The sequence below is a fragment of the Pyxicephalus adspersus genome, chromosome 2 (genome assembly GCF_032062135.1).
Source record: "Pyxicephalus adspersus chromosome 2, UCB_Pads_2.0, whole genome shotgun sequence".
Lineage (NCBI taxonomy): Eukaryota > Metazoa > Chordata > Amphibia > Anura > Pyxicephalidae > Pyxicephalus > Pyxicephalus adspersus.
In genome coordinates this window covers 87,819,923-87,836,935 of record NC_092859.1, presented here as the reverse complement: position 1 = coordinate 87,836,935, position 17,013 = coordinate 87,819,923, and the positions used below count along the sequence as shown (strand labels likewise).

The window sequence follows — 17,013 nt, the reverse complement described above, 5'->3', positions numbered from 1 at the left end:
GGCTCCATGCACAGAACCTATTTCATGCTCGCCTGTAACTGTTTTATTTATTTATTTTATGCCTTATTTCCTAGTTTTCAATCAAGCTATAAATATAGGGAGGTGATTGTATGGTGCTTTTGGTCCAGACTACCACACAGCAATCCAAAAAATTATACAGATTTGAAGAATAAATAGGCAGAGTGGATTAATCTATCACATTTGAACAGTTTGTGTTTTGAGATAAGCAGCTTCTGTAGCTGCTCCACTTACACAGTAAGTACAGCTCTCATTTCTTACAGATAGGAACTGCCCACAGGGGCTCTGATATTTACATGAACACATTTTTAAAAAAACGGCAAGTAGGTAAAACAAAAGCATACCATATACACTTATCAATCAATAAATAAATAGGTAAAATGTAAGTGCTCCCATATAGACAATTGATATATATATATATATATATATATATATAGAGAGAGATATACATACACACATATATATTATACCAGTTGTTATCCTTGTAAGAATTTGTAAACCAGAATACTTCTCTATGCATAAATTAAAATAAATACTCTGTTCAAGAACATAAAATACTTTAAAATGATGCAGTGCTTAGATTTCACCCTTGGTTAGGGGTGAATGAAGAGTCTTGTATATGTAATACTGTATAACCTAATGTGTAAGTGCCATTCCCTTTAATTAGGGCTACCCCAACTCTACAAGAGATAAATATTTTTTTAGATCTAAAGGGGGGATGTAAGTTAACTTACTTAAAGGGCCAATAGTATTGACTTGTAAGGGAGGGTGTGGAGGGCCTGTCAAAAACCTAGAAGTTGATTGAAAAATAAAATGCATCAAGAAGCTAAGCCCAGCAGCCCCACTGAAACCTATTTTTTTTCTTTAGTTTAGTTTTAAGTATCATTTATATAGTTATATGAAACTTAGTAGGTAATACAAATCTACTTACCGGTTTCTGTTGCTTGAAATCCAGTCAGAGATCATTGTTGCTGCTTCTTGATGACACTGCTTATTCCCAAAACTGCAAGCCAGCATAATAACTTCTCTTCGAAGCTCCCTACAATACAAAGATATGTATAAAAATCAAGGGAACATATCTTCCCATCAAATAAATTATATAAAGCCTATTACACACTTGAAAGCAAGGTTACACTAATTAGAATTACTAATTCGCCATAGAAGTGTACAGTGTAGATTGTTTGTCATGTGTCTGACTTCCAGACAGTTTAATTTGCCAAAGAAATCAAATTTATTTCTTCTGTCATTGCTAAAAACATGTGGTTGTGTTTTCATTTCCTATCACAGACTCTTTCTCAATTACTAGCTAACCAGTGAACAACTACCATTTTCATTAATATATTTATCTCCTGATATTACTTTGCTTTTATGAACCTTTCAGGTAAAATGTTCAAATTACAGTTTAAAGCTTTATAAGGCTGTAATTCTCATTTTAATTACCTTCTTTTATTGTTCAAATGTGCAGTGTGCCAGACAACAGATTGGAAAACAAAGCATTCACAAAATGTGAATATTCTATGAGGATGCAAATAAAGTCTTAACAATTTAGATCCTAATTTACTGTAAAGAGTTAAAAGCAATTTAAAGCATCAGCAGTCAAAGATGGCAGCTCTTCAACAATGAACTTTACATGTACGAATCACGACTCATAAAAGCCTGAAATAAATTCTGACATTTTAAAGCGACTGATTCACTTATATCAAAAGGCTTTCACTTGAAGGCATGTTTAGAACTTTTGTCACTGCACAAACCTGACATTAATTTAACAAGCAATAGGGGAGCAATCAGAAAACAAGCAAAATGTGCTGGTTCAATTTATTTTTGATCAACACGTTTCTCAGTGAAATCTCACATTCAGTATTGAAACCCAGGAGTATGAAAAACTAGAACCAAAGAGTAGCAGACTGGCAGGCAACTTTAAAGGAAACTTGCCATTTTTGTACTTCAGATTTGGCAAGTGGCATCTATGTTTTGTGTCTTACAAATCCAAAACAAGCTTGCAGATCAGGGCTTCACTTCACTGGTTGAATGCTTGGTACATTATTATTTATGCAGCCCAGCATTGTGAGTGGATCTGTAGTGGCTAACAGGTTTCCCCTAACTATTAGTCATAGTTATGAATGAGAATAACGCTGATTGTGATGTGTTTATTACTGATTTTCTTCCCACAGTTAAAGGATTTTATTTATTGCACATTGACATACAGCAGGAGAAAGACATAGTTCACACTACAAAAAGAGCATATTTAAAGAATAAGTATATCTGAAGTAATGATGTTAGGGAAGCGACATTTGGTGTATGTACAAGCATTCTGGTATCCTGAGATAAGCATAAGTTCAAATCTCAACATCACTTTGAGGTCGTAACTCAAGAGATAAGCAGAACATTGTTTGCTTTAAAAATGTCATGCAGGAGAATATAAATCTCATAGATGCTGGGCCTCAGAGAAATGAAATATCAAACGAGAAAGACAGGAAAAAGGTGCATCATGCTGCTACAGTCACACTGTGTAACACTAATGGAGCTTTCTTCTTTTGAAGCAGCATTGTATGACTTAGTATAAAAGATAAACTCCCTTAGGATTCATAAGAGTAACTACAGCAGAAAATGTGCGAGGGGAAGAAAAACACAGAAGGCGACAAATAAAAGAAAGCAGCGGACTAATCCTTGTCAAAATATTTTCTGAACCTTCGCATATAAATCATACATAATGAGTGAAGAATAATTCCACTGTCTTGCAATTTAACAGAAAGAATTCTGCCACTAAAAACACATGACACTGAAAAAGTAAAGTTTTTCATTTACGATTTACCAATCAATTTGGGATGATTGTTACAATGTTCTTTTTTTCTGAATAAATTTAATGATGTGGAATAGATTAATAGATGCTGTCATACTCAGTCTGATAGGATGTCTGGATTATTGATCCATTTCGTCCATTAGCTGGCCATCCAAGGCGGAAATACATTGTTGCCACTTGTTTTAGTACGTATTCCTAAAAAAAATTAAGAGTTTGTATTAATTAGATATTATTAGGCATAAGTCTTGTATAAAACGCAAACACAACAAATGCAATCTATAATGTGTTAAATGTTCAAGTGCCAAAAGGAAGAATAGGAAAATATTCAGACAATTTGTTAGAGAATAGGGCCATAGAAATCTATTTGTAATGAGCAGGATAAAAAAAATAACCACAAGAGGTTTGATAGCATAGATTTTTTTTTCTAGTGTCATAGATACTGTACCTAAAGGGTGAATCTGCAAAAGATATGGAGACTTCCATAGTTGTCTGTGTTCAGAAAAAGCAACTTGTCTGGCTTTCATACAATGACTGCATTGCATAAATGTAAATCATGCTTTTTGGATGTCTGTTTGCTCCAGGTCAATGACTCAGAAATTACTATTTTTTTCAAAAAGGGGTCAACAATGCTAGCCTTCAAATATCTTCTAGTTTTCTAGTGAAAGTAAAAGATAAATGGCTTGGTTTTTAAACTTGGAATGATTAAGGAGCAAAATGCCAACAAATATTTAGAATATCCTTGTGTTATTGCTCCTGCATAAAATGACTTTATCCAATACACACAAGGGATTCAGACATCCATCCAATCATCATGTTACTGTTCTCCGTCTTTTCAGTTTTTCTTATGAAAAATAATATTTTATGATATTGTGTTGTGGGTGTGTTTAATTGACGGCACTGTTCTAAACCCAGACATGCCAATATTTGATATAAAAATAGAATCACCCATTCATAAAATATCATGCTACCTGAGTTTCAGCTGCATGTAATTGCTAAGATGACTCATATGTCTATCAACTAGAACATGTCCTCTGGTGATAATAAATGTAAATATATATTTAATGTCATCTGTTGTCTCTCAGCTATTCATCTGCATCAAAACAATGATGGATTTTAACATCCCCTAGCATTTTACCTACCTGACGGTATTTAATGCAGTTTGCCAGAATAAATGTAGAAGAATCTAATAGATTAACAACTTCAGTTTATTAAATTTGTGTAAATGAAATGTGAATATCTTATATGATATTCATATAGGTAAACATTCTACAAAGTTGCTGCCTATTTTTGACAAGGAAAAGGATGCCTAAACTAGCCAAAAATATTGGCTATATCTTCTTGAATAGATGCTTCAGGTTTTCAAATGAGTATCAACCTAATGAAAAAGAAATTAGGTTGTTGCAGCTACAGACAGGTAGAACTCTACAATCCTTTGATCCTCAAATGTCAGCAAGTCCTGAGTGCTGCCTGCCAACCTGTATATACAAAATAATGAGCAATATTTATAGATACTCCTAGTAAGAACAGATCACAGCTGATCATTTTTTCCTCTGTTACTTATTAGCTATGAGTAATTTAGCCCAGGTTTAATTCACAGCTACTTTAGGAAATGTGAAAATATTTGGGATAATACAAACTTTTCTCTAAAACCTCACTAAGTCTATAGAAGGGAAGATAAATCTTGATATTTAAAGTGGATCTATATTGACAGATTATAAAAGCTGACATTGCTAAACCTATTCTAAAGAATGCTAATTGCCTGTAAAGTTGATATTTTAGATTAAGTAGTTTCAATGCACAGTTGAAACAATCATGAAACAGTGCTCCAATTAGCTGAACTGTATTACCTGACACTGACAATATGTATCCTGGGTAATCCAGACACTAACAATATGCATTCCATGATACTAGACTTTGATATGCATACCACTGAGACCAGGCACTGCAACCCACTGATACTAAAGATAATATACTTTCTCACAATGCCCAGGTCAATTTATCAATGAACTTTTGTGAAGTATTATGAAAATGAACATAATTGCTGAAAAATCAAAGTAAAGCAAATATGTTTCAAATACATAGCAAGCATAGCATAAAAACAGGGTAGACTGTAAGAGTAATATGTAAAATCATATGAGGAAGTGATTCTACAAATATATATTATAATCATAAAAATATTACGTATCCTTTTCAGCCTTCGACAGTTACGAAGCAGCAACTAACTGTTTATGGGTCTGAACATACGTTTTTAGTTTGTCCATGCATAAGCCCAGAAAGATAATTGTTTGATCTAAAGGAACATTTTCAATACATTGGTGCTATGGCAAAAGATGATGCAATAATTGGATCTTTCTGTAAGAGGCAGGACAAGCAAAAGATTTAGACACTGGAGCTGATTCTGCAACTTTCCTGCCTGTTTTGCTGTATGGAGTGACTAGTACTCTGATGGGTATCAGAGAGTGATGAGGAGTAGTGTTGGTGTTCGAATTCAGGTTGTCCTTATATTTGACCCGAATATGGCTGTTCGAATTCGGATAGGCCCGACCCGAAAAACACGGGATACGACTTTGCAAATTCGTGTGTAAAAAATGTGTTAAAAAAAGAGGCTTTAATGGTAAAGTAATTTATTGAATGTGTGTGATTTGTGTAACTTTTTTTTTTTTTTTTACAGGTTATCCCACAATGATAGGATGATTCCCGTGGCTGCACAGCCCTCGGGGATCCCCGGGCACTAGAGGTTAAATGAGGACAATTCTCCCCATTCATCACCTGTAGTGCTCTGTGATTGGCTGAGGAAACCCAAGTAAACCCTGATGACAGCTTAAGCATCATCCGGATTTTCCTTTCCCCAGCCAATCACAGAGTACTAGAGATGAATGAATGGGGAGACTTGTCCCAATTTAGCCTCTAGTGCCCGGGGATCCCGTGGGACTCCGGTGTAACATACTCTAAATAAGCTAGGGCTGTAAGAGCAATCAGGGGAGCAGAGCTCTGCAGTTCAACACAGTCCCGAAAAATAAGCTGAATTTTCCTCCTATTGACTTTAATGGTGTTCCAATTCGATGTTTGATCACACGAACAATATCGCCCTATTTGATCGAATAGCTGTCGAATCAAATAGTGAGATATTCGACCAACACTAATGAGGAGGGCCCTATGAGCCTTCTGGAGAAAGGAGACAAGACATAAATGTAGCCCCTGCAACTCCTGTGTCTTTGTTACTAGCAAAACTAGAGGAAACTTGTTGTGCTTTTGGTGCACACTATATACACACTGCATGATCAGCATTAGGTGTATGCTGTACAACCCCAAATTTAAAGCCATAACTCACCCTAAAAATAATAAACCAAAAAAAGTACCCATATTTTATAATCCACATTTTATGATATTTAAAAAAATAAAAGAAAGAAACACAAACAATTGTACCATCAAAAACATTATTTTGGAAAGCAACATAAGTTGGATAAACAGCTCAAAACAAATTTTGCCCGAGGCTTACACTTTTAGTGCTGCCACAATAATTCTCCCTCTGCTCATACAAAACAGCTATTCATCAGATTACACAGACAATGAAGAACACATCAGCTACTTCATAGTTTGCAGGCCAAGGGCCAAGGTTTCTTTTAGGTTAACATTATCCCTAGCTTGTAATTGGGGAGGATGCAAGATGCTTAACTAAAAATGGTTGCATCTTTAATGATGTAGAGTCTATCACTATTTATCAAAATGCAAAACATACACTTGACCTTCCACCTGCATGATACGGGATGATCAAAGTCTTTTTGTTTGGTATTTGACCTAAAGTGGACCTATCACCACACTTTAACTTTATTTAAAAGGGTGTATAACCCATTTATATAAAGGAAGAAATGTGTTTTTAAATTTTTTTTTCAAACAGTTTTTTTTTTTTACTTTGAAGGGAAAACCCCCCTCCTTCCATCCTTACAGCCAGGGCGGTAGAGACAGCATTGAAAACCAACGTTTTGTATCCCAGGAGGCAGTAGGCTGCTCCTTGTGCCCATGCCTATGCTTTCTTCTGTAAAAAAAAGGTGCCGATCTCATGCATGCACAGTGAAATTGGCACTTTTCTTTTACATTTTCAGGAAGACATGTCACCCAATTATACCCCTGTGTAGTGCAAGATCAGGTGACGTATGAAGAAGAACCCAGAAAAAGAGGGAGAAGATATCGGCACCTGCTGCTCAGTCTAAGCCGGAACGCAGTAGGAAGAGGGGACGGAGCAGGACCAACTGGACCAGTATTGTTGAGGGATCTATGGCTTTCCTCCTATAAAGGTAAGTGTTATAATTTTTTTTTTACTGAAATTTTTGCTTTAATGAAGAATGTAAGTGTGTAAGATCTTCTCGTACTGCAAATGCCAGCTCACTACAATATAGATGGGAATACTTGATGGAGCCACAGTTCTAAGGTATTCACCATAGCCAAGGATAACAAATAAGCATTTCCTGTCCTAAAAATATACTTTTACTTCTTGGAGGCAAGGTAAATATTGTATGCTTTACAGTGACAACACCGATGTACAGATTTGTGCCAGAGTGCAAGCAGCAATATTGAGCCACTGATGCTTTTTAGAATTTGCACGGCTTCATTCTTCTGCTTCCTTCAAAATACCTGACTTTAATGTCTTTGACAAGGAGACTCAAAAATCATGCTGTTATACGGACTATGATTTTCCTTTACTAAAAATTATTGAAGTTACAACAAATGTGTAACTGAGTATTTATAAAAATATGTATGAACACAAATGCAGTTATATATTGCAATACTGTGCACTATCAATTCCACAGCAAATTACATTCAAATCCAGGTAGCAGTGGCACAGTGGATCTGATTCCTCAGGCCATGTAGTTTACTGCTATTTCCGAGAACTAATGTTCTTGAAGTAATTGAGGGGAAAAAAATAAATACATAGATTGAATGTAGTATTTTTTTTTATAGTACCAACAGGAGCATTACTAATAGAGCATGTTCACTGGGAATTTCATCTTTATGGGAATTTCCACTTAGCCTAATGTGGTGAAAACACCTGAACATGTAATGAATTCTTAAACATATCCAAAGAAATAAAAAAAAAAAAAAAATCAGGATTATAGTTAACAAATAATTGGAGAAAAAAAAAAAAAAAAAATCAGGATTATAGTTAACAAATAATTGGATATTTGAAGACATCAATCATCTAACCATGCTCTAAGCTAAGGGAGAAATTCCTTGCAAAGTGGCAATGTACTTTTCAAAATTAACAGCCTATACTGCTACAGTAAATGATCCTCATTACCGGGAATGAAAAAGAGGTGGAAAACATGCCTTCTTTATACCATTTGTAATAAACATTCTCTTTGCCTGATATTATCACATACTCCTTTAAAGACTAAAAAAAATCGAGAAAGCAGTTAAAAAAATACCATTAAAACCATTTAAAAAGGTATGCTATATGTTCCAGCAAGCTAAAAAAAAAAAAACAAAAACAGTCCAGGAAAAAATTATAGGTTTATAGCTTCAGTACATTAAGGAGTATATTTGTTTATAAAGCAGTAAATCTGAAATTCCAAAAAAATTATCTGAAGGTGATCCTGCACCTTCCTGGTGTTTAAATCACAGTGATTTATTGACCACCATAAAAAGTTTAGTGAAAATCTTATTCCCTTCCTTATAAATAAACCCCTTTAATCAATGATTTAATACATGTGTGCAATATGGTAAATTTTAGCAAATGCAAAACTGTGAAAGTCATTGAATCAGCATGATAGTCAAACACTTTCAGATGAGTTTGGAAGTAATCACCTAATTATTTACCTAGGTAATTAGGATTTTTTTTTAGCTGTTTGAGTTTACATAAAGGTTTGTACTCCGTAATTAGTATTAATATTTTGGCAAACAGCAGAAATTGTTGGTAAAGAGTTAGTTTTAAGTAAATAAATCTTCTAGGTCACTGTTGGCCAACCTTTCGGACTTCATGGACCACTAAATCCATGGAATCCGGACAGTGCATGTGCAGGGAACCATGTGTCACTCAGGGAAAGAAACTCCCCCAGAGTGATGTGATGCTACTAACCCCCAAGGATGTTTAGCAACAGGTCTGAGCCTGCATAAGGAAAGTGGACGGGTTGTGTCCTTACGGGGGACATGATCAGCGGTTGGCGACCGCTGTTCTAGGTGGATTTGGAGCTACGAACTTTGAATGTTCTTTTTATCTCTGTCTCTATTACACATAAATTACCTTCCGCTTATTATTTTGGTAAAAGATGGCCATAGCAGTTAGGTGACTTAATATAAATAGGCTATATCTACAAATGAAAAATAAAAACCAGAGATCACTGTATGTAATAATGAGGCCAAAGTCTAATATTGCAAACTGGTGCAAAAATTATTTAATGAGCATGTATTTAAGATGATAAAAACTAAGGATAAAAAGCACTGTGAATGTTGGTGGGGAAAGGCTCTAGGCAACACTGCTTAAATATACTGGTAATGCATTAAAGCTAATACTGAATTAAAAAGAAAAGAAAGATAAAACACTGTAACTCGTACTGGTGGGGCTTCCTACCAATTCTGTTTATATACTGATGTGTGGAAATATAAAGAATCTCCACCACAAGAAGATATGTTAAAGTGCAACTACAGGTGGGTATGTTTATTTTTTTGCAGGAGGGACATTGCCTGGACCTTCCTGGTTGCAAATTTTTATTTTTAGGTTTAGGTTTTTTTTTAGTAGTCCACTGCACCGAAGAATTGGTGAACATGAAATGCTTTTACATGAGGAAGATTCCCAAACATAACAAATGCACAATTTCGACACAAATAGCTGATGAAATGCACATGTCAATTTAAAGAGTGCAGGTACATTACAGCTAAACCTGGCAAACCAATCTACCTATTATTAGTATATGTACATATATATGTACGTACGTACAATGCCAGGATACATGTATTAAAAGCACACATTACCAAGGCTATTGTGAATTCAGAAAGAATTCCACAAGGAATTATTCAAAAGGTTAAAACCTAGTTCCCCTTTATTTCCCCTTGAATTTCTAAATGTTTTGTATGTAAAAAACTTTTATGTGAAACAAATTTCCTATCTATTAAAATGTCTGCATTTCAATGTGTGTAGCATCAACGTTGTAAAAGCCCAAAGATGAATAAATGTTACAATTTTATGACCATAAACATATGCTATAACCCACTTCAATTCTAACAATTATATCTTCATTTTTAGAGAATGAATATTTGCCTCAAAGCTTTGACTTTTTTGTTAGCATTTTACAGATATTTAATTCTTACACTTTGCAAACTCAAAATAATATATCTGAAGAGTTAATAAACTGCTTTGCTCACTCTGTTTACACATTTTCAATCATTTGAACTGTGTGTACTAAGGCAATTTTTTTCCTTTATCAAATGTATTTTTGTCATACTGTGCATTCACTACAGAGAGTTTCTATACACAAAAAAATTAAATTATGTATGTTTCCATGAGAGTAAAACCAAGGTCTTAACTTTATAGTAGAAAATAGTTTATCTTTTACACTGAATATACTGTAGTCCTCAGTTCGGTCCAGCAATTTATCTAGAGGATAAAGAGCTCGGCTTGCAGCATGCCAGGGAAGAAAATCCTTTTCTTCAGAAAGGTATCGTATAATCTCCAGGGGAATATTTTGTGTCAAATATCCAGCTCTAAAAAATTAAAGAAAAGAATGTTAAATTTGTTTTGCACAAGACGTTTGAAGTTAGAGGGCAACATGCTTTGTGGAGGAATTAAATGTGGAAACCAGTAAATAAACTCAATCATTCTATGTTTTAGATACTGATGTGTGTTTGTTAGATACTGATATATACATTTCTAGTTTAAACAATATAAGATATGCCCCTTAATGTTTCCTGTATGGCAATTTTCTCCTTTTCTTTGTTGGCATTTGTAATCTTAAGGTTTTTACTATTGTACAGAACGTTTGATCTGCATCAAAAGGACCATCAAATAAATTGTTCAGTACATGTGCATGTAATACCACCCAAGACACTTGATTCTAGATCTTAGAATGAGGTCATTATATATGGTTAGTTTCAGGTGATAAGAGCTTTGTAAATGAAATATTGCCTCCCAAGTGCCATGTGAAGTATTACTCCTTAAATAACTATTAGATAATCTTTAGACACTATTTCCCCGTCTATAAAATAAATGCTATGAATTTTTAAAAGAAGGAGTATCTTTGTGGTACTTGTAAGTATTATGATAGACATCTGCCAAATGCTGGAGGGGGCTAGCCAGCATAGGCACTTATATTCAACAGTCATTGTGGGAGGTACTGAGCATTGGATATTTTAGATATTAGATCAGAGGATTTTAATCTGCAAATTCAATTTACCAGCACTTTTTGATTCTCTGTTGCTTGAAGGTTCTAGACCAAGGGACTGCTACCTTTGCCGTTATCTTAGGTGATGGACAGATTTATTAAAACTATAGGCTCTATTTATAAAACAGGGAAACACAGCTTCTTAATGCCTATAGTATTTACAAAGCAGACAGGCTCTGTGCAATCATTCTATCTTTTCATCTAATCCTCAAAAAACCAAGGCACACAATATCATTAACATGTATTTTGAACCAAATATGTAAGTCCACCAGCAGCACCAAGATTCCTCATGTCAGGTGTGTACTACACTAACAATTTACAATGTACAAAAACTGATGCTTTGATAACCCATAGATTGAATTGGTATTATTATTATTATTATCATTATTATTATTAATAAACAGGATTTATATAGCACCAATGTATTATGCAGTTCTGTTCATTAAATAGGGGTTGTAAATGACAGACAGATACAAACAGTGACACAAGAGGAGAGGACTCTGCCCCGAAGAGCTTACAATCTTGGAGGTGGGGGAAGTATCACACAAATATGTCAGGGGGAGATTTGGAATTTGAGGGAGGAAAGATAATGAGTTCGGTTTTATCCTGGTTGAGCTTCAGAAATCTGTCAGACATCCATGATGAGATGTCATCAGCATACAGATGGTACTGTTAACCAAAGGAGGAAATGAGACTACCTAGAGAGTAGGTAAACAGAGAAAAGAGAGACGGTCTAAGGACTGACCCTTGGAGAACACCAACAGGGAGGAGAGTAAGAGAGGAGGAATTTTTTAACATTCAAATTCTTATAGCTGGATGAAACAGTAAAATGATGGTTTAATATGTCTATATAGGGAACTAAGTTTGCAACTTGACATATGTCAAATGTTATCTAAAAAGTTACTTGTAAGATTTGTGTATATTGATCAGTCATCTGAGGCCATTTGGTAAGTCACCAATAAGGAAAGGTAAAGCTGCTTATAAATGATGTCCTATTGTTGTCCTAACAGCTATATAAAATGTAATATCTAAAATGTTCATATAATAATTCTTCACTGGATTGTTAGGTAGAGTATTATTTTATATTTGCTTAATGTCTACTTGTCTCCTTTATGAATAAATGTGACACTGCCTAATAACAAATATTAGAAAATGCTTTAAAGTGTTTTAGGTCATACTTAACACAGTTCATAAAAAAGAAGTTCTATTACATTAACGCGGCCTTCTGTTTAGGAGCAGTTCATAAGCATTTTGAGAATCATTATAAGTGCACACATATAGCTAAAGTACAATTCAATATTTTAACAATAAAGATATAAATTATGCAGTATGTTAAGCTACAACAAATTGCAATCCTTAGGGGGAATGCATTTTAACACCAGAACAATATGCGCTACTGTAATATATAATTTTTTCATTTATTTCTCAGTTTAACATCTTTGCTCTGGACCTAAAGGAATAAAAATGATGTATAAATATACAGTACATGCTATGGCCAACAAAAACAAGTACAAATAAAAATTTCTTCTGCAGGTAAACCCCTAAAATATATTATTAATTATCTATTTGGGAAATGTACTCATGAATATAGTTTTATCATTTTGCTTTCTTTTAGCTAAATTTACTTTATTTATCTATACTCTCATACCTGCAAACCCCTTTTGGGACAGTTTTCAGTGATAAATGCCCCCCTTATTACAGGGTAAAGTATTTTGTATTTTAAGTTGGTTATTATTGGTCATTTGCTCTAAAACTGGAACAATCAGTAAAATATAAAAAATAACACCTTTAAAGGGGGCAAGCTGTTGATCAGCATGCACAAAATGAGCAGCCCACAGCCTCCTGGAAAACATTACGTATGTATCCCAAGAGGCTGAGGGCTTTCCATTCAGTCTTTACTGCCGTGGGGTCTCCCCTTCAATTACAAAAGAAAAACACACATTTTTTTTCTTTATATGAAGAGTTAGCCACCCTTTTCAAAAAAGGTAAAAAAATGTGGTGATTAGCACGCTTTATATGATCTTTTGTGCATTGTTATTGCTCACCAGTAAAAGGGGTTGTCCCCTCATGTAAAGTGACTCAGGCAGAAAGTTTGTTTTACATGCATACATTTATATTATATTTCAAGAGGATACAGCTATATCTAGTGGGCCACAATTATTTTTCTAATGGTATATTCAGGTACAAAAAAAGTACTATTGGTTTATACTTGAGTATATTAAGCTATTATTATCATTTGCTCTATGTAGGTTTTCACACGTGGTTTTTTCCATTTTGGCTTAATTTTTGGTAAATAATTGACAGCGTGGAATCTGTTCTTTGTTGTTTTACTCCTGAACTTGCAAAAAGCAGTAATCCCAAGTCACACTCGGGGTACCTTTAAGAGCCCCCCTTACCTTTGCCCCAAGCTCCAGCGGCAATCCTCCTGATGTGATGCCCGGGCGCCAGTCCGTCGGGGGGTGTGGCTAAGCGGGACATTTAAAAGCAGATTACTGTGTAATCTGCTTTTAAATACCACCCAGGTCCCGGCCACGCTGCTGCCCGCATCTCCAGAGAGATCAAAGCACAATGCAGGACTTCTAAATTGTGCTTCACATCTCACTGCAGATGCCAGCAGTATATATATATATATATATTATAAAGATTTCTTTGTATTGGACTCAATACAGTTATTGAATCTAATACAAAATTATTTGAATTTCCCACTGCTGCTCCTGCTCGCACCAAAGTCACCGGGAAACCCCACAGAACGTCTCTGCAGACGCTGGCCGAAGATCGAAGAAAAAAGACCTGTCCCAAGGAGCTGCGGGGACCAGCAGGCCAATGGGGCGACGACAACTGAACAAGCTAAGTGGGTTGTTTTTTTATGTTTTAAGCGACCCCGAGTGCGACTCGGGATTACTGCAATGTAAAAGCATCTGCCTTTGTTTTAAAGAATATACAGGGGAGGATAAAAAAAGCCTATTTACCTGTTTTACCAGTCATTTGCCTTTATATTGTTTTTAGTATTAATTTAATGTGTGCATATAAACAAAGTGAATTTTCCATCAATCAAAGCTTTGTGCTATGCTTTAGGCCAGGTTCACACCTGCCTCTGCGTTGTGCAATTCTGCAGGGCTCCCCACGACTGGCACCTTGCAAGCTGGTCGAACACTCATATAGCAGCACTGGTTCTTAAAAAAACATTGTCCACACATGTGACAGCCGGCAGCAATAAGCGGTATTAGTATTGATCACTGCCACCCCTATTTATTTACTATGGGGCTGCTGCAGGGAGAGGCTATATGTAGAGTTACCCCAGGAGGCAGTGGTTGCTGGTGGGAGGAAGTGGAACACCCAGCACAATCTTACCACCAGTGTGAATTTAGTCTTAGTGAATTCTCCTAGATATCTGTAAGCCCTGGTGTAGATATGAATAAATGAACACTTGAGGGTAAATTTAAATAATTTTGGAACCTGAGACCACATGATTTTTTATTATGTCTTGATACAATAAAACCTTAGCACTGAATGAGGGTGTACTTTCTTCTTCTCATGACTGTATATTGCCAAGTTTAACTTAATGCACCAGTAAATATATAATGTTGATTAGCATACATATTATTTATTTAATTGAAACTTTACCAATTAGGTTACTGAGCCTCAGTAATGTCACTGCTACAAGTGTTTGCTACGTAACAATAGCGTTAACATTTATTAGTTATTATTTAGTATTGTGCTTTGTGGGCACTCTCCTTCGGAACTTACCATGTAATTTTAATGACCTGGTTTGTTTCACATTAACTGAATTTATAGTGAATATAGTTTGTATCCTAGTGATAATTTTCCCTTGGCAATTATACCACCATTTGGCACCATGTCCCTGGAGGGAAAATGAATGCACTAGGATATATCCTTGAGTTCAGCAGCTTGTTTTAAAGAACAAAGCAAGGTCAAAATGCTGTAAAATATATTGAGGCTTAATTCTGTCTCTGTCTGTCTCATTAGCAGCTCATGCAGTTTGAAAATAGGATGTTAAGAGGTCAAGTATTTCTAGAGAAAGCAACTTAGAAGGGATCACATTTATAACATGCTTTATACATAAGGAGAGCTATGTCTTTTACATCTTTTGGTCTCTTTTGCAATATTGTTCTTGTGTGTTCATGCTTATAATGAAATGACCATACAGATTTGCAATGGGTATGTGTAACCATGGAATTCCACATTTTCACTATATCTTTTATATATATAGATAGATTAGATAGATACAGGTAGTCCCGGGGTTACATATGAGATAGGGACTGAAGGTTTGTTCTTAAGTTGAATTTGTATGTAATTTGGAACAGGTATAATTATTTTAATAGATGCATTTAGAACAGATGTTTGTCTCAACATATTATTTATTTTTACCTTTCTGTGCATGCACAGCGTTCTCTCAATCACTGTCTAAAATCCTCACTCTGAGTTAATCACTAACAACGCAAAAAAAAAAAAAACGCCTTATAGAGCCTAGATATTCATTTCTGGAGCTGATATGCAAGAAGAAACAACTGCAGAGTTTGTCTTGGTCATTAAAGAGTTACAAGATGCTGCACAAAAGCTCATCGCTTAAGATCACCCACAACCTCAGGTGTGTTCAGCAAAAGATTTCTTCTGCAAGTCATGCAAACTGCCCCATCCCCTCATCAAGCCTCCCTCCTGCACACAAGCAGCAGGGAAGCCCCATTAAATCCTAGTCGTCCGTATGTCAGATGTCCTTAACTCGGCGACTTCCTGTATAAACATAAATAAATATATATATATATATATATATATATATATATATATATTTATTCAACTAAAAACAGTTTAATGCAAGGGGGTTTTACAAAACATCTGCTTACCCAAGCCACTAACTAAACAGATCCCTGCCCCCCCCAAAAAAAGAACATACAGCACTATTTTATCAGCAATCTTTTCACAGAGCATCAAGCTCCTACAGCACAGACAGAGAGGGAGCCCTGAAAGTTGGTAAATTTGTATATAAAAGTCTGGCTATCAAGTAAGGTGTAGACGTACAAAAAAGGAAGCTTTTCCCATTCAAAATTCTACAAACTCTCCCAGCTCTAGAACATAGAACTTCGTTTTCTCTATATCAATAGGCTTACCTGGAGCCCCTCATCATGTAGAGGTTACAAACCAAAGTAACAGATAAACACTGTCTTTAATCCTGCATGGAAATGATTTCTACAAGTGTCATGAGAACTTGAAGAAGGGAAGTGATATTGATGCTATTGAAAACTAGACCATGTATCCCGTCCCTTCAGTGTTTGGATTTATTTACATGCGCAACTCACCCATATATATTTCCTTGTTTAGCCCAAGCTTTCTAAATGAATTAAGACAGAAAGGATATAATAATTTATATCACATGGCCTTACAAATAATAAATAAAACCATCTATCTAGCAAATAAGGATCTGTGATGTAATCTAATAGTGGTGAGACAAGCCGGAAACAGAGACAGGGAGTGAAACAAGCCTAGAATAATTTAAATGCTTATGTAATTTTATTGTAAGATTGTTGTTGATATTAACAGTTTTTGAAATTAATGGCGACAGGATTTCGATAGATAAGCGCATGTTATATTTATGATGCAGGTGTAAGTGCTGTGCCATGAATTATGTGCTTTTATTTACTACTTAGAAAAGTCAAAATGATGCACATGCATCATACACTGCATCATAAATATAACATGCACTTACCTACTGAAATCCTGTTGACATACTATTAATGACTGCAAGCACCTATAAATCACATCATCAATATGTGCCTGCTTGCTTACATAGTCACTTGTGGTGTTGCC

The 17,013-nt window shown here is 35.2% G+C and overlaps 1 protein-coding gene across 1 annotated transcript in view; it reads right to left on the bottom strand.

Moving 5' to 3' along the window:
• TRHDE (thyrotropin releasing hormone degrading enzyme) overlaps positions 1-17,013 on the bottom strand; it is a 186,263-nt gene that overhangs the window by 26,340 nt on the left and 142,910 nt on the right. Inside the window, exons 12-14 of the mRNA XM_072399026.1 lie at positions 10,366-10,513; positions 2,916-3,013; positions 950-1,057 (exon numbers count right to left, since the gene is read on the bottom strand). Of these exons, the coding sequence (XP_072255127.1) occupies positions 950-1,057; positions 2,916-3,013; positions 10,366-10,513 (354 nt within the window). The remainder of the gene's footprint in view (positions 1-949; positions 1,058-2,915; positions 3,014-10,365; positions 10,514-17,013) is intronic.